Raw genomic sequence first — 21014 nt, 5'->3', positions numbered from 1 at the left:
GAATTGTCGAACAAAAACATTTTTGAAAATCTGGGTCATTTTACAATCAACATTTTCTGGTTCAGCTGAGAAACTTTTCCGTCTGGATCCCACTTCCCTCCGCTGGGCTCTGGGACATCCAACACCGACAGCCCCTCCTGTTGGAGGGGAAAGTTTCCATGCAGCCCCACAGTCCAATCTTGGCGGGACTAATATACTACTATAGCCTGAACAGTTTCCGTCTACCCAGTCTCTCTCCATCCTCTCTCTCTCGCTCTCTCTCAGTCTCTTCCCCCTCCCCTCTCTCTCCATCCCTGGTCTTTTATTTCTGTTCATTGGGTTCTGTCGCATAAACAGATGCTTTCCACTAGCCCAGAGCTGACCTCCATTCCCTAGCCTGCACACCTGCACACCCGCACACCCCCAAACACGCACGCACACACCCACACACGCACGTACGCACTCACACACAAACGTACAGCCGCACACACGCCCACACAAACACACACACACACACACACACACACATGTACCCGCACACCCTCACACATACCCACACGAATGCGCACACACACACACACACACACACACATCCACACACACACACACACACACACACACACACACACACACACACTGTGGCATCCCGCTACTTAAACCTTGGCCCGGACCAGCCCGAGGGTTGGTCCGGGATGGCCGATACCACCGTCACCCACCAGCCGGCGACGGAGAGCACCAACCGAACCCCAATCAGCGGGATGGGAGACACCTGGCTGGACAGCCAGGGAGACGCTTTAAAAGGCACTCGGGAGCAGACGGAAAGGGCCGACGAGTGACGAGACAGCACGGGCCGAGCCAGCCCTACCCTAGAGGCCCACGGAGGCCCTAGAGACCGCGAGTACCTTATATGGTTTAAGTTGTCTGTAATAAATGCCGTGAACGGCTAAACCCTCACTGCCAAGCGTCATTTGTACCTGGAACCCGGCTCATTCGAGGAGCGGGTTGCCACAACACATACACACACACACACACACACACACACACACACACACAGATGCACATACGCACACACACACCCACACCCACACACACACACACGCACATGCATATACACACGCACGCACACACACATACAAACACGCACACCAACACACTCACACAAACACACAGACGCACGCACACACACCCTTACGCACACATGCAAACAAGCACACACAAAGTCACAGCCATGTTATAAAACAATTTAATGGTGGATTTATGTTTGTGTAAAAAAAATAAAACATTGTCAAGCGATGTGCTTGGGGTACATGTAACACAGACAGTCTGTATCCCGAGAGGCTGCAGAATGGGCTATATTTCATCCCTTTTCCCAAGCCACAACGGTGCAAGAAAAAGTTAGCAATTTGGATCAGACTGTGGCAGGCCAGAATACCAACTGAATTTAAGCTTGTCACCTTCTGTAAGTACTTTAAAGATTTGAATTAATATTTTTTTTCGCCCAAAAGTCTGGTTTGTTTTTCCGAGTTCATCATGCTAACGACAGGGGGCGTGACTAAGCGACAGGTGAATTGTAACCGGCTACAGAATCTATCTCCATGGTAACCATTATCTAGCCTTAAGGCCGATCCATACCTCCGGATCCGGACGAAATTCGTCTGTCGCCCCAAACGTTGCCCCCGGAGCTACCCTTCATACCTCCGTCTGGTTTCAGAGTTGTTATGGATGTTACGCAATAAATCCTCTGGAGGGCAGTGACTGTCGTTTCACAAATTAACGGCATCTACAATCGCAAACATGACATCTGTAGCGATGATTTTCCTCTGTATCATCCGATTTTCCTCTCCGTCATTGCTCCGGTTCAGAGGCGACGGACCCATTTACGGACGAAACACCTCCGGGACCGGACGAAACTGTCCGTATCCGTATTTACCGTAGGGTGTGAATGGGCCTTTATGGTCACCAGGTACTATCCCTGTGGAAACAAGTTTATATCCCTATGGCAACCACCTTCTATCCTAATGGCAACCAGCTTCTGTCCCCGTGGTAACCAGTTTTTGTCCCCATGGCAATCGTGCATGCTTCTATCGTATGGTAGGCAGTTTCTATCCCCATGGTACCCAGGCTCGCTTCCATCATGACTGCAGCAGGGCTGAGTGGACCATGTGGATGATAAACACAACCACAACACATGAAGGACCTAGAACAATATTCTGTACACACCCAACCTGTCGCACAACAGCTGCTCATTTGACAGTTGGCTCCACCTCGGGTGGGCACCAGTGATGGGAACCATTATAGAAGTGTGCCAAATTTCTCCAGTGTTGTCTGAACACCAGACACTATTGTATAAGGTGTACAATTCTATAGGTAAGTCAAGTGGTGTTGCAAACTTTTATAAAGTGGGTCTTACCTTATTTGCATCACATTTTCTTCATCAAAGTTTCAGAAATGTCCAATCTCTGGCGTTTCCGAACATTTCTTTCAACATTAAATTGCAATGGCTCGATATGGATGAGTTTAATATTATTCGTATTATTATAATATGTATTAGTATTATTACAAAATAAACATTGGATTAGGAAGAAAAACAACAACAAGAGAAGTCGCGGTCGCCCTCTGCTGGTCAGTAGCGGTTATTACCACCTTAGCTGCCTTAATTTCTCTCCTGTGAGGAGAATATCAAATAACTGTTAGAGATTAATTTGTCATGAAGATTGTCGTGGCCAATGAGCCAGCTATTAACATGTTTTCTGATTAATTGTTTTGCCTACTGTTGAGATTATTATCCACGCCTGGGGCCGTATTCACAAAGGATTTTAGGGCTAAAAGTAGGTCCTAACTTGCGAATTTAGGAGTAACTCCTAAAAATAATGGGCGTGTCACTCTTAAATTTAAGACCAAGAGCAATTCACAAAGTATTTTAGGCCTAAAAGTAGCACCTAAGTCTAGGAGAGCTTAAAAGTCCTCAAGAGGACTCCTAACTCAGTAAGACCTATTCACAAATAATCGTAAATGCCTGCGAGACGAAATGTTAGGGTATTAAACTTGTTGTGGAGTTAATCGTAATGCAATAACATCCCCGACTAACAGGAATAATCCGATTAGTCCCGAAATAAAATGTTTGGCCATACTACGTTATTTAGCAACAGGTGCAATGCAACTTTGCAATGCCGACGATTTAAAAATATCGCATCCATCAGTCAGCCGTGCCATAAACTTTCCTTTGGACATTCAACAATTACACAGGATCAAAGCCAACTTCATGGCAATTGCAGGTATGCCCGGTGTGGTCGGTGCTATTGACGGGACGCACATAAAAATAATTGCGCCATCAAAAGACGAGGACGTTTTCGTCAATAGGAAGAAAGTGCATTCCATCAACACGCAGGTTGTTTTTGATGCAAATTTTAACATAGCCTACTGGATGTTGTTGCAAAGTGGCCTGGATCTTCAGCTACCCATGATTCGCGCATTTTAATTGAGAGCGGTCTGAGGCAGCTTTTTGAGATGTACCAGTTGGGTGTCACTTGATGGGAGACAGTGACTATCCATGCAAGACGTGGCTCTAGACACCCTACCTCAATCCACAACCGGGAGCACAGTTAAAGTATAACATGTAAGTGATTACGCATATTACGCTTAGTCCTACGTGTAAAACACATCGTATTGGCTCTTTGACGCCTTTTATTTGTTGAATCCATATTTATTATTATTTACTGATTTCTTCCATGTATGCTAGAGCACACAAACATACACGAAATGTTGTGGAGAGAGGAATTGGGCAGATGAAACGTCGGTTCATGTCCTCCACGGCGAAATACGCCTCACCCCAGAGAGGGCAAGCACAGTCATTACTGTATGTGCCATTCTACACAACCTCTGCAAGCGGAGGAACATTCCACAGCCAGACGATGATGATGATGATGATGATGATGATGATGATGATGATGATGATGATGGCGATCAACATGACAATGAATTTGGCCGGCATTTAGGGATCACTTTGAAAACACATTTTAGGTAAACACCTTGGCACAAATCAGTCAACACTTGTGTAGTTCATAACATTTATTTTCTTTTAAATTTCACGTATTTTTATTGTTTGCTTTCTCTCTCTCTTGAACGTGCAGGCTACAACGTCATTATCGTGGTCTCCACAAAATTGTCATTGTTTTTTCTGCTAACTGCACTATAACTACTTAATAGGAATTCATTTCTAGCCTAGGCTATTTCCTTGTTTTTCGGTTATTCAGTGGGCTCGTCTGAACAACCAATCACCGAACTGACTGCTTCTAAACTCGTGCACGAGAATTGACGTGATCCATAGCAACGGCGCGTCACTCTTAAGGTGCGGACACACCAAAAGCGTATCCCGCGTACCATGTACGCGCGTAACGCAGCTAAAATGTTGCTTGACCATTTTGTGTCAAAAATGGTCCTACATACGCAGCTACGCGCCTGTGGCTGCGCTGGATTTAGGAGTCCGAGGAAGGAAACCCAAACGCCGCCGTGTCTGGGTGCATGATAGAGCTTGAATCGGGTTAGATTAAATAATCTCGGATATAAATAACAATAATCGGGTTAAATAACTTCACATGGTGTGTCTGGTGTGTTTCCAGCATTCGTAGTGTTGATCGGCAGAGAAATAGTCCGCCAAGACGTTGATGTTGCTTAGCAACCAGAGACTCTGTCCATGCAAGTGAACGGAGCGTTCACTCTTCGTCATAACTATCAAACCAAACATCCTTCACATTCACCGAGTGAACATTATGAAAGTAAAATGCACATTTCTCACTAAAAATGTTTCCATAAACACATTTAATGGCGTAACTATGTTACTATTTCCACCCAGAATAAAGAAAGATGTCGGCCGTATGCTTCTGTGCAAGGGTCACTACTCTCTGCCAGTGACGTCGGGTCAAGCTCCACGCTGATTGGCTATTGCGGCTAAGTATCACGCGTATGAGCGTAAAAAGTTAAATTTTTTGAACTCCTCGCGTACGCGCGTATATATACGCGCCTCATACGCCCCTAAAGGTATGGCCACACCAACCGCGTTACTCGCGTTAGGGGCGTCCAAACTCGGCATTTTTGCATAGGGAACCATTGGTATAGGCGCGTAGACGTGTTACATGCGTTGAAGCATCGCGTTAGGGGCGTTGGGCGCGGCAGACGCACGTAATTACGCACGTAAACGCAGTAACGCACCCAACGCACCAACGCCCAGAGTTCAGAAATGTGAACTTTCAACGCTCCAACGCGTGGCGCTTTGCCGCGATAGCCAATCAGCGTGGAGCTTGACCCGACGTCACTGGCAGAGAGTAGTGAGCTTGGACAGAAGCATACGGCCGACATCTTTCTTTATTCTGGGTGGAAATAGTAACATAGTTACGCTATTAAATGCGTTTATGGAAACATTTTTAGCGAGAAATGTGCATTTTACTTTCATAATGTTCGCTCGGTGAATGTGAAGGATGTTTGGTTTGATAGTTATGACGAAGAGGGAACGCTCCGTTCACTTGCATGGACAGAGTCTCTGGATGCTAAGCAACCTCAATGTCTTGGCGGACTATTTCTCTGCTGATCAAAACTACGAATGCTGGAAACACACCAGACACACCATGTGAAGTTATTTAACCCGATTATTGTTATTTATATCAGAGATTATTTAATCTAACCCGATCTAAACTCTATCACCCAAACACGGCGGCGTTTGGGGTTCCTACCTCGGACTCCAGCGCAGCCACGGCCGACAACTATCTTTATTCTGGGTGGAAATAGTAACATAGTTACGCCATTAAATGCGTTTATGGAAACATTTTTAGCGAGAAATGTGCATTTTACTTTCATAATGTTCGCTCGGTGAATGTGAAGGATGTTTGGTTTGATAGTTATGACGAAGAGGGAACGCTCTGTTCACTTGCATGGACATGGACTCATCTAGCTGCGTTGGCGCATTGACGCGTTGGAAGCATTGAACCACCACACAATGATCAAGCGTCAGGTTAGGCGCGTTACTCGCGTTATCCAACGCGAGTAACGCGTTTGGTGTGGCCGCACCGTAACGCGAGTAAAATGTTGCTTGGTATGCATGATACGCGTGTACGCACCTCATACGCGCGTAAACCAATGCTTCCCTATGGAAAAATTGCAGATTTTATACGCGTGGTACGCGGGTAACGCGTTTGGTGTGGCCGTACCTTTAGTTCACTCTTTGTGATTTATCCTTTGTAAGAGTAGGTCTCAGCGGCTTTGTGAATAACTTTTAAGAAAAAACTCCTACGTAAAATGTTTTAACGCGAGTTAGGAGCACTCCTAGCGGTAAGATAAAATGCTTTGTGAATACGGCCCCTGATTATTACTGAGACGAAAAAGGGTTCAGCCGTAGACACAGTATAAAGGAAGTTTCACATAATCTGCTGAACCCAAGGTTGCCTACGTCAAAGCATTCATGCTTTGTCGCATTCATGCTGTAACCACTAAGAGAGTAAACAAAGGGAAACTTAGACACACTGCTAACCTCACAAATCTCATATCTATTGCCTCCAAACAAAAAACAACCTTAAAGCCTATCAACAACACCATCAGGATGGCTCTACTTAATGTGAGGTCTCTTTTAACAAATCATTTTTAGTTAATGATTTTATTACCACTTCTAAACTGGATTTTATGTTTTTAACTGAAACATGGCTGGAACAAATTAACAGTGCAACCGTTCTGATAGAGACAGCTCCTCCCAACTATAACTTTTTTGATGCATGTAGATCTGGAAAAAGAGGTGGAGGGGTTGCTGCTATATTTAAAAATTTATTTCTGGGGAAACAGATGTTATTTGGTGATTTTCCATCGTTCGAATACCTTAGTGCTTTATTGAAATGCTCCCCCAGAGTTCCCCTATTAATTATTTATAGGCCACCCACATATTCTGCACATTTTTTCGATGACTTCACAGAATTATTGTCTAGCATCTCCACAGAATTTTACTGTCTAGTTATAACCGGTGACTTCAATTTTCTACCATTTTGGACACATTTGAACTGTCTCAACATGTGAAAGAGGCTACTCATTGTAAGGGGCACACTCTAGACCTGGTTATCACAAAGGGCCTCAATGTTTCTGATCTCTCTGTGACTGATCCTTCCTTGTCTGACCACTTTTGTGTGGTCAATGAAGATTCTAATGTTCTTTTTAAAAAGGCCATCTCCTTGCTACCACCTCTAAACCCATGTTCTGCTGATGATCTTGTAGAAAACTTTAATTTGAAAATTTTGAAAGTCATAGATGTCATTGCACCTTATAAGGTTAAAACGATTTCTGGAAAGCAAAAGGCACCCTGGAGAAAAGCTGCTTCTGTAACAGCACAGAAAAAATAATGCAGGAAGGTTGAACGCATCTGGCGTAAAACAAAACTTCATATTCACCATGATATCTATAAAGAGAGCCTCCGTGCCTACAATTTAGACTTAAAAAATGCTAGAGAAACATTTTTCTCCAATATCATTAAAACCAACACTAACAATGCAAAAACCCTATTTGCAACTGTTGACTGACTGACCAACCCCCCAACAGAAATTCCACCTGATCTCCATTCCACGCAGAAATGCAATGAGTTTGCAGCCTTTTATATTGATAAAATTGAAGGTATCAGACACGCCATCAATATCTCCACTTCAAACAAAAATGTTGGAATACTACCCTGTTCAGGCAAAAATAACGTGGCAAGGATGGCATGCTTTAATGTTATAGACTCTCAAAATCTTGTGGAAACTGTGACACAACTAAAGCCATCCACCTGTTGCCTTGATACTATACCTACCAACCTCTTTAAGAATGTTTTCGACTGCCTAGCAGTAGACATATTGCAGATAGTTAACAACTCTCTCCAGTCAGGCAATTTCCCAAAAGCTTTGAAAACTGTAGTTATTAAACCCCTTTTAAAAAAGCGGAGCCTAGATGCCTCTATTATTAACAACTACAGACCAATATCAAATCTACCCTTCATAAGTAAAATCATTGAGAAAGTTGTCCTCCAGCAACGTAATCACTTCCTGGCATCAACTGGTTGCTATGACACCTTCCAATCAGGATTTCGACCCCTGCACAGCACTGAGGCCACGTTTATACGTTTATCTCTGCGACCTCCTCCAAGAATACACTCCCTCCCGCTCCCTCCGCTCAACCTCTGCTGGACTACTATGTATCCCCACATCACGACTCACTACAATGGGTGCCCGGTCATTCAGCTGTTCAGCACCCAGGCTCTGGAACTCCCTCCCCCCACACATAAAACAGTCAGACACCATTACAACCTTCAAGTCACAACTCAAAACTCACCTGTTCAAACTCGCTCACAACGTCTACCTGATCACTGTTTTGATTATTATTTTTATTTTTTTATTTTTGTTTTGTTTTGTCTTGTTTTTGTTTTATTTCTTTCTTATTGCTTATGTTAATTTATTTATTTTTTTATTTTTTTCCACAATGTCTTGTTTTTTAAAAATTTTATGATGACTATATGCTCTGTAAGGTGACCTTGGGTGTCTTGAAAGGCGCCTCTAAATGAAATGTATTATTATTATTATTATACGTAGCAGGGTATCTATAGAAACTAATATTTCCCCCCCTCCGTTTTCAAAAATAACATTGTGCACACAGCATCGTTTTCAAAAAAGTTGTCGTTTACATCAAAACGCATAAATACGCCGTCGAGCGCCATTATAACTATGCCAAACGTATGGGCGGCAGTGTAGTAGAGCTTAGATCGGGCCCAGAAAATCAAGCCTGACCCGGCCCGAGCCCGTGCACGTTCCGTACGAGCCCGGCCCGACACATTAACCTATGAGCCCGAGCCCGATTTCAACCCGACTTTTTTTTTAATACATATGTAACTTTGTACACATTTGTTACTAGGCCTACTCTGCTAAATATATATGTAAGGGATAATGTATAGAACGCCGGTCATTATCGGGAAAATAAGCCCCGACAGGGCGAACAGTACACCGACCGACGAGCAGCGAAGGTGTCTTGCTTCGCCCTGAAGGGGCTTATTTTCGACAATGACCGGCGACGGTCTATACATTATCCGGCTACTTGCCAAAACGAAAAAATAACTTCACATGGTGTGTCTTTTTACAATTGATTCGTTACCAACATTCTTAGTGTTGATCAGCAGCGAAATAATTTGTCCGCAAAGACGGTGACGTCGCTTAGCAACGGAAGATGCTGGGCTTGACAAGTCACCGGACTACTACCCATGCAAGTGAACGGAGCGTTCCACGGCATTGAGAAGACCCGTGTAATAAGGGCCTATAATATTTCTGTTTATGGCATAGATTTCTCCTCAGAGTAGGCCAATAAACCAATGATAAAAATAAATAAATAAATCGTCGATCAAAGGCCCGGCCCGAGGATAGTGGTGGGAAATATTGGTTCGGGCTCGGGCAGAGAATCTAAACTCGTAGGGAGAAGGATAAAGCCATGCAAGCCAATCAGAATCCTCAGAATCAACAACAACGAATAACACGTCTTCCTGTAACAAACAAACTGTAAACATAGGGCGCTCATTTGACGTTAAGCACTTCCTGGCGCATAATGTGACGCTTCAGAACCTAAAACCCTGTTTCTCCCCGTTGACACGACAACACATAACCGGCGTTTTCAGAAATCTCCACTTTGGCCGGAGTTTTTAGAAATGATCGTTTTCTGTGACAAAAACTGCGTTTTCGTGTAAATGAGAGGCCAAACCGCGTGGAAATATCTGCGTTTTCCCTTTGTGTAAACGGGGCCTGAGACCGCCCTTATTAAAGTTGTAAACGACATCCGTCTTAACACAGACTCTGGCAAAACCTCAATACTAATGCTACTTGACCTCAGTGCTGCATTCGACACTGTAACCATACATTACTTCTGGACAGGTTAGAAAACTGGGTGGGGCTTTCAGGCACCGTCTTAAATTGTTTCAGGTCCTACCTACAAAATAGGAACTACTTTGTTTCCATTGGCGACTTTGTATCAGAATCAACCAACGTGACATGTGGAGTCCCACAAGGTTCGACCCTCTTTATTCAACATCTACATGCTCCCACTAGGGCAAATCATGCAAAATAACAATATTGACCATCATTGCTATGCTGATGACACGCAAATCTATGTAATCACCAAATTACTATCGGCCCATAGATCTGCTGTGCCAGTGCATTGAGCAAGTGAAAGATTGGATGTGCCGAAATTTCCTTCAACTAAATGAGGACAAAACAGAGATAATTGTATTTGGTTCTAAAACGGAAAGGCTTAAAGTAACCCAACACCTTCACTCTCTGTCCCTGAAAACCTCAATCAAAGCTAGAAATCTAGGGGTTATCATGGATTCAGATTTACATTTCGACAGTCACATCAAATCAGTTACAAAATCTGCATATTATCACCTTAAAAATGTAGCAAGACTTAGAGGGCTCATGTCCACCGAAGAATTACAAAAACTTGTACATGCCTTTATCACTAGTAAGCTTGATTACTGCAATGGTCTCCTTACAGGTCTCCCAAAACAAACTCTGAGGAAGCTTTAGCTTGTTCAAAATGCTGCTGCTAGAGTTCTAACAAAGACCAAAAAATTTGATCATATTACACCAATTCTGAAATCGTTACATTGGCTTCCTGTAGGTCAGAGAATTGATTTTAAAATCATGTTGCTAACCTATAAATCCCTACATGGTTTAGGCCCAAAATATTTTACTGATATGCTTCCACTACATCAGCCTTCTAGACCACTAAGAAGCTCTGAGACCAATCTGTTAATTATCCCCAGAGTAAACACAAAACATGGGAAAGCAGGATTTAGTTACTATGCAACAAATAGCTGCAATAAACTCCCAGAGGATTTAAAGCTTGCCCCAACTCTGAGCACCTTTAAAACAAGACTGAAGACTTTCATGTTTGCTATAGCTTTCTGCTAAATCTTAAATACATTGCACTTTCTAAAAATAACTTCGCCTTTATTTTCTATTTTAATACTAAAATGCCTTTTTAACTTTATATTTTTCCCATTTCTTTGCTTATGTTTTTCTTTTACTTATCTATTATTTTATTTAATTGTATGACAATGTTTATATGTGAAGCACTTTGAGTCTGCCTTGTGTATGAAAAGTGCTATGTAGATAAAGTTGCCTTGCCTATTTGCACTCCTGGGGTCTGCAAATACCACATTGTTCAGGAGACTCCACTAAAGGCGCGACTCAGGTTTCGCTACGTGCGCGTTGTTTCAACTGGCTGATATGGAAGTAAATCTGTGCCATTGGATTTTGAAAAGGAAAAGCCATTGAATTCTAAGCACTGAATATTCATGCATTGAAATAACGTGCCTGGATTTTTTGCCTCTGAATTTAACATTTTCAGCTTTATTTTTCAATGTTAAACAATTCAAAATATCATGTCACCGAGTGACACGGAGTGACACGATACATATATGAGGATGACAAATTAAAAGCAGGTTGCTGTCGGGCACAGTTGCGCAATAATGTCGGTTCTGCGCTCTCGTTCCACAGTGGGCATCGTTGAATAATTTATTTTGAATGTAAGGGTTAAATTCAGATGCAAAAAAATCCAGAGACGTCATTTCAATGCATAAATATTCAGTGCTTAGAGTGCTTTTTTTTCAATATCCGATTGCACAGATTCACTTCCATAGCTGACACACGTGGAGAACCCAGTGAACAACAGGACTTCATAACTAAGGCTGAGATTGAAATGGAAATAGAAATGTAATGAAGGCTACCAATCACAAAAGATTAAATAAATGGTTAAATAAATGGACATTGAGAATGGTCACTCCCGCTCCAACTCCTTTCACATACCACTCATATACAGTACATAGGTATGAATCCCAAGTAGTATGATTATATGAAAATAATAGTTGGTCATGTTGATCTTTAATTTTCCTGAAGCAAGCCCCCCTTGAGGAGCTGTGGGACCGCATCATCTCCTTGGGTAAAGGTTGATCCAGTTTACCCTATGTTTAAGGAGAGAAAGGAAGCATTAAAGCACCTTTCCTTATCATTTAGCGGATTCAAAAAGCTATTTTCAGAGCTGTTAACCAGTTACTTTTGAGTCATTTCAATCAATAAGGAAGATTCCGAATCAGATAATACTATTATGGTGCGTTTTAATATCCATCCGTCTCGGAGGTCCGAGGACGTTGCCTAGCGACACGCACAAACACGCCCCTTTTCCTCGGACGGCGATCTCGCCATCTCGGTTGAACTCAGTGGTGACCGAGCGAAATTCCGAGACAGAATTCAAGATGGCTGCGCCCATTGTGACTTGAAGTATGAACTGTTTTCATTGTGCTTGGACCACTTTGGTGGTTTAAATGGTAATTTCAATCACTCGTATTACTGCAATACCTTACTGCGTCCGTATCTCTGCCTATGTACACAAATATATTGTATTTGTGTACAGCACTTTGGTCAACTACTGTTGTTTTAAATGTGCTATTTAAATAAACTTGACTTGACTTGACTATGGCCTATAGCCTACTTATATTGGATCGCCTGGTCCTCTGCCAATATTACCGCGACAACAGCTTTCCGGGTGGCGTCCATGTTTTCCTCCAACGACCGAGCAAAATAATGAAACGCTTGAAGTGTGGGCGTGGTATCAGATCCGAGATCCGAGTCGGTTCGCAGAGAATACTCGAACGCACCATTAGACGGCAGCCCACGGAACTGTTGTTTCTATATTTCCGAGTTGTTTGAACGCAGCTATTAAGGCAAGCCACGAATGCGCATGCGCACACGTTGTACCCGGAAACACTTCAATGCACATGGATCATATCAACTAGACCTTCAAAACAACTTGAATACAAGAATCCCAACGTCCACCGCAGCCATGGCAGCAAAGAAACTAATGTAAGCCCCGAGGTCTTCTTTTATTTAATACTCTAGCCAGGCTGTTTACGTATGTTAAAAGGGGTTTCAGTCATTGGCTATTACAGAGGCTTGGAACAGAGTGGTGTAATCTTGTCTAAAGACAAACGTTAACACATTGAAAAAACTCAGTATCTGGTTCATAGCACTCATAGTACTATCGCAAATATACAAATAAACAGATGACAGAAGAGTGCATCCCTTCTCTTTAATCCACAAACTACTAATCCTAAATATGTTTTTGGGTTCTGAATGATGTGAAAACATCATTAAATGTACAGCCGAGTGGTTTTTAATTGGTTCCCCAGTTTATCTTTGTTCTCTGCACCTCTGTACCTAGTGACCCCCGTCCCCTCCTCTCTGTCCCCATCACAGATACCCTCTCTACCAGCTCGGAAACCCCCAGCTGCGGCTCTTCAGACCCAACTGGGCCCTGACCCTGGTGCGGCCCGGCCGGGAGCAGCCCTCAGACACCGTCCAGTTCCGCATCCCCATGGAGTGAGTTCTAAATTAAACTATAACATCTTTAAGGCCATCTTTCAGTTCTGCGGCCTGCTGTCCATCAGTTAAGTGTGGGAAAAGACAGCCACAACATTAGAACCAATGACAGGGGAAGGGAACAACATTGATCATCTTGTTACGTTGGCATCTATCAAGCCCTGGGATGTATTAGCCATAAAGTGAACCCTCAGCTCTTAAAATTGATGTGTTGGTGGCAGAAAAAATGGGCAACCGTAAGGATGGGATTTGTCAAGTGTCAGATGTGACGCCTGGGTCCTCTCCACAGAGGCAGTTCTTGAGTGGTGTTCCTGATCTGCAGGGTTTAGTACCTTGTCTTGTTAGACAGGTGTCAGAACACCGTGCATCCCAGCTGACTGCGTAGCGGCAGACCTGGCGGATGACTGTCTGACCCCTGTCTGACCCCTGTCCACTGCCTAAAGGGCCTACAATGGGCAAATTGTCTGAACTTGACAATGGGTCGATGGAAGAAGGTCCGGTCTGTTGAATCTAATTTTTTGTTCCATTTGGATGGCAGTGTACATGTGCGTCTTGGGAGGAGATGGCACCAGAATGCACGGTGGGAAGTGGGCACCATGTTCAGGAATGGTCGAGGAACATCATTGACAGTTTCGTTGACTGGACCTGCATGTTTCCCTATCCCATGTTATTTCATAGTTGTACTTGAAATAATATGTACAACTATTAAACATGTATATTTAGACCTATACGTTTAATGGCAGTTGTATACTGCTATACATAACTATCTCGTGAAGTCGCAGTTGCAGCCTTTAATCAACTGGAACAAAGTTACAAAAGAGGCTACTATACTGTTTCGAGACGCCAATCTTTTCAAAATATTACTGTATTATTTTCGGTGTTGCAGTGCTTGAGATAGGCAGAAGGTTACCAGAGGGGTATTCAATCAAAGTCGCTGACGAAAGCGGCGCGTAGTTGATTAAGCCCGGTTAGAACTAACGCCAACTTCGACTTGAGGCTAAAGCCGTTCCATCAACCCAGTTCAGCCGCGACTTGCTCAGGTTAGTTCAAGCCAGGCTTACGTTATCGTGGATTACGCACGCTCACGAGATATGTAACCAGCCCAGAACCATGAATGTCGAATCATGGATCAAATGTCCGAAAAGGATCGAGCGTTGATCTTTTCCAGCGGCGAACAGAAGCTGCTTGTGGAGGTCTATGAGGAGTACAAGCATACTCAAAAAGGGAACACCGTAACCATTAATGAAAACAGGGAGGCCGCCTGGCAATAAAATCGCCAATCCTTTGAATGAATAAGTAGTATTAAGCGTAACATAATTAAATGTAATATTGACTGCAAATTCGTAATCAGGGAGATAGTCTTGAGGTAACGTGTCGGACTTGCACCCGGTCGTCCAGGGTTTAATCCCCTCTAATTAGTGAATAAGGAAAGATTACTGGAGAAATCAGAAAACGTTTCATGCCATTTATTTTCCATTTCTTTGAATATTCTAAATTGACTGACCATAGTTCTTTTCTTAGCTGCCTGCCGAGAAACTCAGCTGAATGGAATTTATGTGGCTGCGATTTCCCATGTCTTTGTCATTGTGAAAAAGGATTATCAGTAACATTAATATTAACATTTACTTTACCATGGGTTTTTGGAAGTTATATTTGGGTTCTAGGGATATTGTAAGACATATTTATTATATAAAGTCTATTGTTAGGCCTAATTTCTCTGATATAAAGGAAATTACAAAAATAATGCTAGGGCAGATGCTAGGGCACTCACCCAACTTCTGGTTCCCAATTTTGATAGAATACATAATTTGTCTAAAAATGTGTTTAGAAAATATCCACGATAGCAATAGATAGCGATTCATTTAATTATTTTATTTGCATCATTTAATCTTAGACCCTTAGTGAAAATATAGGCTGTTCATATATGTACTTCATGTACATTTATGACAAAATCGTAAGGACTAGGCTTGGCGGAACCTTCTGATGGTACACTTGTTTCCGACAGATGGGACTTCTCTGAAACACCGCTCAAGTAAGCCTGACAGTTAGCCTGGTACCGACCAGGTTCATTTGGTCGGATAAATTGCCATGGTTACTTAGCGGAGATTCCCTTGAGTCACGTTGATGGAACACAACCATAGCTTAAAGTAGCGAGGCTAAGCGAAATAAGCCTGGTTTTGCCCTTAGCTTGGTTGATGGAATACCCCCCAGGTGGTAAAAAATCCATCTTTCATTCTAAATTGCCAATATTGGAGTGTAGTTAAGCCTCTATGCCACCAGGGGGAATCACAACACCACATAAACCCAAATGTAGCTCTCATATTCAGGACTCCAGAACTATGTTGGGTTGGGGGACGTTGATCAGGTTGATTATTTGGATGCAGTGGAGGTGAGATGTTCTGAATAATAACATGCTATTCCTCTGGGACAAAGACTCAAAAATAAAATACCTAGCACTGTATGTAATATATTTGCTAATATTCTGTTATTTGTTATCAATAATATCTAATTTTGTGTGTGTGTGTGTGTGTGTGTGTGTGTGTGTGTGTGTGTGTGTGTGTGTGTGTGTGTGTGTGTGTGTGTGTGTGTGTGTGTGTGTGTGTGTGTGTGTGTGTGTGTGTGTGTGTGTGTGTGTGTGTGTGACAATCCGTGTTGTTGGGCTGTCACTTGGTGTGTGTGTGTGTGTGTGCGTGCACACTGCAGTAATGGGTGTGGGAGGAAGGGTGTGTTGTCTTTGATGAAAGTGGCAGGAGAGGTGCGCAGATGATTGATAAGCACTGTATTCTTAAGGTTGGAATCCTCCTCACCACATCAATAGCCTGAATTAGGTTTTGCAAAAGGGATCAACTTTATATCCCTACAGCACTATGAATGGCATGACGCAATGTCTGCTGCAAAAGAAAATAATTCAAAGGCAGCGGCATTCTATCTTTTTCAAAGAAGTTGTACTTGGTACTACACACTATTCATTGATACAATTTGCATTTATTAAGGTTGCTTATCTCAAACCCCAAAACATCAGGACTCATTCATCCAGTGGGTGTTCCACCTCCCCCACTGAAGGTATGAGTCGTGCAACCAGGTTTACAATAAGGTTGGACCGGCATATGTAAACGTCCTTGTAATCTGAGACGAAAGTGGACTTGAGCATTTGAAATGATCCCAAACTGTGGTATGTTCTCCATGTCCTGTTTCCCTCACTGAAATGTCAAGACCCATGAAGGCAGGCACCTAGCTGGCCTGTGTCCCGGTGCAAGTACGGTAGTTGTAGCTGTGAAAGGGTGGGGTTAGATGGGCTGGGGTGAGCTAGGGTGGGGTGGGGAGGTGCAGCACAACTGTTAATGAGGAGCAGTAATGACAGCATTCACGTGGGAATCACACAGAGTTCTCTTTGTCCCTCGACCACCTGGGGACCAACCATAAGAGATCTCTCGCTCTCGCTCTCTTACCTCACGCTCTCTCTCTCTTACCTCACGCTCTCTCTCTCCCACTCGCTTGTCGCTTCCCCGCTCTTTTGCCACCCTCCCTCTTCCCTCTCTTCAACTCACCGTATCGCTCTGCCCCCCATCCATCTCTCTTCCTCTGTCTCAAACACGCACACAGACAATTGCTTACACATATGGGTTAGGCTATACCACGTAATAATACAGCAGTCATAGAAATAAATTGATTTAAATTTGTTTCCAAATACTAGACAATTTTGTATTTGTATCCATAATGAACGCATACATACACACACACACACACAACATGCACACGCACACACAATAATATAAATAAGTAATACAAAGTCATGTTAAAGCAACCTAAATTAGATTTTTTTTATATTATCTCGTATTGTTCAGTCGCCAGACAATGAACATCAACGTGTGACTAGATCTACTAGTAAGGTGAGCATCTGATTGGAAGCCTTGCAGTTAAAACAACCCACCATAACTCGATAGGCATCATCATCAGCAATGAAAACAAGGGAGCGATTCCTCCGCTGATGGTGGCCGTGTTCCCGGGAGGTCTCTAGTGGGTGGACATGCCCTTTCCAGGGCTGTAACACCTGGGCAGTGCGGTGTTACCCAGTGTGCGGACACGCCCGTTCCTGGGGCCTCACCTGGTCGGGCTAGGACCCTCTGAGGGCCTCACCTGGTCGGGCTAGGACCCTCTTAGGGCCTCACCTGGTCGGGCTAGGACTCTCTGAGGGCCTCAGCTGGTCGGGCTAGGACTCTCTGAGGGTCCCAGCGCGCCCAGGCTGGTGGAGCGTGGTGTGACCCGGGGCGTCATGCTCGCGGGCAGAGAGGGAATGGCAGGAAGAAGTACAAGAAGTGTCGTGTTTTGTCATTGTCCGTCAAAGCGATTTTAGGAAGGAGGATTTTGTTTACTCGCTGACTATTCTGGCTTTTGCTTTGGATTATTGACGATAAAGCAGTCTCAGAGTTGTCTGAGGCCTTTGTTTGTCATGTTGTTATCACCGTTATCTGATGTATTTTAATCCTTCCATATTGATATGCAGAAGCGTAATTTCTCAAGGTGTAATGTATCATAATGCCGTCGACTGGTAGTAAGTTAACTATACGGTCCAATGGGAGTCCCACCACTACACCACGCCAGCCATGTCCAGTGAGGTCACTGTGGTGGTCTCAGGTGGAGCTGTGTGTGTGTGTGTGTGTGTGTGTGTGTGTGTGTGTGTGTGTGTGTGTGTGTGTGTGTGTGTGTGTGTGTGTGTGTGTGTGTGTGTGTGTGTGTGTGTGTGTGTGTGTGTGTGTGTGTGTGTGTGTGTGTGTGTGTGTGTGTGTGTGTGTGGACAATCCGCGCAATCCTTCACATGTGTTACATCAGGCCGCCAATCTCAGCCGTCTCCCCTGTCTTTCCTCTCAGGTTCCTCACGCCTTAACCCCCCCGCCCCTCAGACAAAGTGGGCTGTTATGGCGGTGGGGCCAGGGCTGAACGGGTTGTGCGCGTTGCATTGTGTCGTGTGAATCGAGCGGTGAGCGGTGTGTGTATCGTTCCCCCGACAATGAGGAGCGGCTCCTCTTTGTTTCCCTTCATGTGCGTCAGGAGCCGCGCTCTCGTTTCATTCTCACCATTAAGGTGCCGGCACAACGCGCTTTGATGTTGCACGGGTGGCGCGCACGGGCGGCGCGCACGGGAAATGTTAAGGAAACTGTTAATAACATCCATCAAGGCTTGTTGTAGGATGCCATTGGCATAAGAAGGGCACAGTGGAGCTCACTTCTGCATTCATGAGGTCCCCTGGTAAAGAATACCATATATTTTGTAGTTTGCATGCACCCCTATACATGCACACATGTTATTTCTTCCATGCATGCCTCCGTGCACCCCATGCGTGCACCATACATGCACACTCATGTATGCGTTGGTGCATCCTTTTTATATCTGATGGATGGTTTGCTGCCCCTGCAATGAATGCCCAGCAGTGACGTGCTAGCGTGTCGTGTTTAACGGGATACTTAACCACGCGTTTAATACAAACCTTTAGTCCGCCGCTCACACACCTTCTCTCTTCTCACGAACTTACCGGTCTAACGGTCGGAACGCGTTTTTCTCTTATTAAAACAACAATCCTCCCGCCCCCTGAGATATGTGGCCTGAGATGTGTGTGTGTGTGTGTGTGTGTGTGTGTGTGTGTGTGTGTGTGTGTGTGTGTGTGTGTGTGTGTGTGTGTGTGTGTGTGTGTGTGTGTGTGTGTGTGTGTGTGTGTGTGTGTGTGTGTGTGTGTGTGTGTGAGAGAGAGATGGTCTCCACCCATACAACTCCCACTGGCTTAGCTCTCGGTGACGGGAGCACACAGGTGCCAGGGCATAATCTCTCTAAGAATACGTCTCTCTTCTGTTCACCGTCAAAGTAGCTTTTGTCTTTTCCTTAATGGCTTTCTTTTTTGTCTGTATCTCCACCTTTCACCTACATTACCTCTTCATCCTTCTCCCTGACTCAGGGTGACCTGCTCACTGCACGCACACGCACCAACACACACACGTACCCGCAAACACACGCATTCATCCGCACACACACACAGGCAGGCCGTTTCTTGGGATGACGGCCATTGCCCAATGCTTCTTTATATCAGAGAAGAGGTCAATCCAATATGATTAATTTAGTTGAATCGATGACATCCTAGATGGCTCTTCGGTCTTCCCACTCAGTAGCGTTGACCTCATGGCCCCGGACGTATTGACCAGGATATGCAGGGCAGGGCGTCTTGTTTCAAACGATCAAACTTGCTTGGTAACAGTCCCTCCCAGACACCGTGGCCTTCCCTCTGCGTCAGCCTCCTCCTCTTGTCCTTCACCTCGGCGGTATTGCTGTGGCGGCCCAGGCTTGCGTTACCGCGACAAATGCCTCTCTTCATGCGTGTTTCTATATAAATTACACCAGTTGCTTGGTGGGGGAGACGGTAGAGAGGTATACCCTCATCCTGGTCGCTCACTTAGGGCCGTTCTGCTGGGCAGGATAGTGGGTGAAATGTCTTCCGCTCCAGGTCAGACTGATATCTATCCTGGCGGGGATGATGATGTTGACGATGATGATGGGCTGTGTACCACAGGAGGAGGCACAGAGCACTTTTTCCCCCCATGTGTGTCTCACTGAAGTGCTGCTCTCCCGCTTTGACATTCATTAGCTTGCACTCAGACGTGTGTGTGCGTGTACACGCATGTGTGTGTGTAGTTGTGCAAGATAATCCTGCATCCTGTGCCTGAGCCCATGGAGGCATGTCCAAAAATTTAGCGACAAGTCGGGACAGGCTATATGAACCCTAAATAAATCTGGATCTGCTCTGGGCCTAAATAGTCACAAGCTATACCTTTATTGCTCCCAATAAGGAGTGTACAGATTAATGTGGTTACTGGCCGGCATCAAATGGTTCTCACTCCTGAGAATGAGGAGGAGAAAATGCGCGGCCAGTTGAACCCTGGCTCTCCCCGTCGGTACGTCAACAGAACGGGGCCGGCTGCAGTCAGCTACAGTTTGTGTATTGCTTGTTTCCTATATCGCTTCCTGTGCGTGTGTGCTGCAGCAGAATAATTGGAGTGCCCAGCGAGACTAGGGGTTTAGACCCTGTTCCTGCCATTAATCAGGGAGGGGGGGTTCCTGCTGGTGGGGTTTCACGGACCCCTGGCAACCCTCCCGCTCTGCTCTCCCTCCTCCTCTACTTCAGAAGCAGCCCAGTCTCCCTCTCTGCTCTCTAGGAATCATTTCCTTGTATAGCCCCCTCTCTCCACTCTGTCCCTCTGTCGCTTTTTCTCTATCTCCTACATTCTCTGCCTTCCCTTTTTTAATAATAATAATAATAATAATAATAATACATTTAATTTAGAGGCGCCTTTCAAGACACCCAAGGTCACCTTACAGAGCATATAGTCATCTTTCAAAACTATGTAAAACAGACTAGGATTAAAAGGAAAACAGAGGTTAAACATGAAGAATAATAATAATTAATAACACTCAAAGACGCCTAAAGTGAAGGGGGGACCTCACTAATGAGATTAAATAATAATAATTATTATTAATGATTAATATTGATTAATAACTTGTTAAGGTTGGCTAACAACATCATCTCTAACAGTAGCCGTGTCTTAAACAAAGAATACAAACTGTTATCATCAA

General features: G+C 44.2%; 2 protein-coding genes across 2 annotated transcripts in view; one reads left to right on the top strand and one right to left on the bottom strand.

Moving 5' to 3' along the window:
• Positions 1-602: 602 nt before the first annotated feature.
• The window catches only part of LOC132464879 (uncharacterized), a 152471-nt gene continuing 132059 nt past the window's right edge, over positions 603-21014 (bottom strand). Inside the window, exon 2 of the mRNA XM_060061526.1 lies at positions 603-881. Coding sequence (XP_059917509.1) covers positions 629-881 — 253 coding nt within the window. The 3' untranslated portion in view covers positions 603-628. The remainder of the gene's footprint in view (positions 882-21014) is intronic.
• The window catches only part of mrpl23 (mitochondrial ribosomal protein L23), an 87189-nt gene continuing 78904 nt past the window's right edge, over positions 12730-21014 (top strand). Inside the window, exons 1-2 of the mRNA XM_060061528.1 lie at positions 12730-12881; positions 13275-13397. Of these exons, the coding sequence (XP_059917511.1) occupies positions 12754-12881; positions 13275-13397 (251 nt within the window). The 5' untranslated portion in view covers positions 12730-12753. The remainder of the gene's footprint in view (positions 12882-13274; positions 13398-21014) is intronic.

This window comes from Gadus macrocephalus, chromosome 9 (assembly GCF_031168955.1).
Source record: "Gadus macrocephalus chromosome 9, ASM3116895v1".
NCBI classification, from domain to species: Eukaryota; Metazoa; Chordata; class Actinopteri; order Gadiformes; family Gadidae; genus Gadus; species Gadus macrocephalus.
The sequence above is the reverse complement of the archived record's forward strand: the minus strand, read 5'-3'. Positions and strand labels throughout refer to the sequence as shown.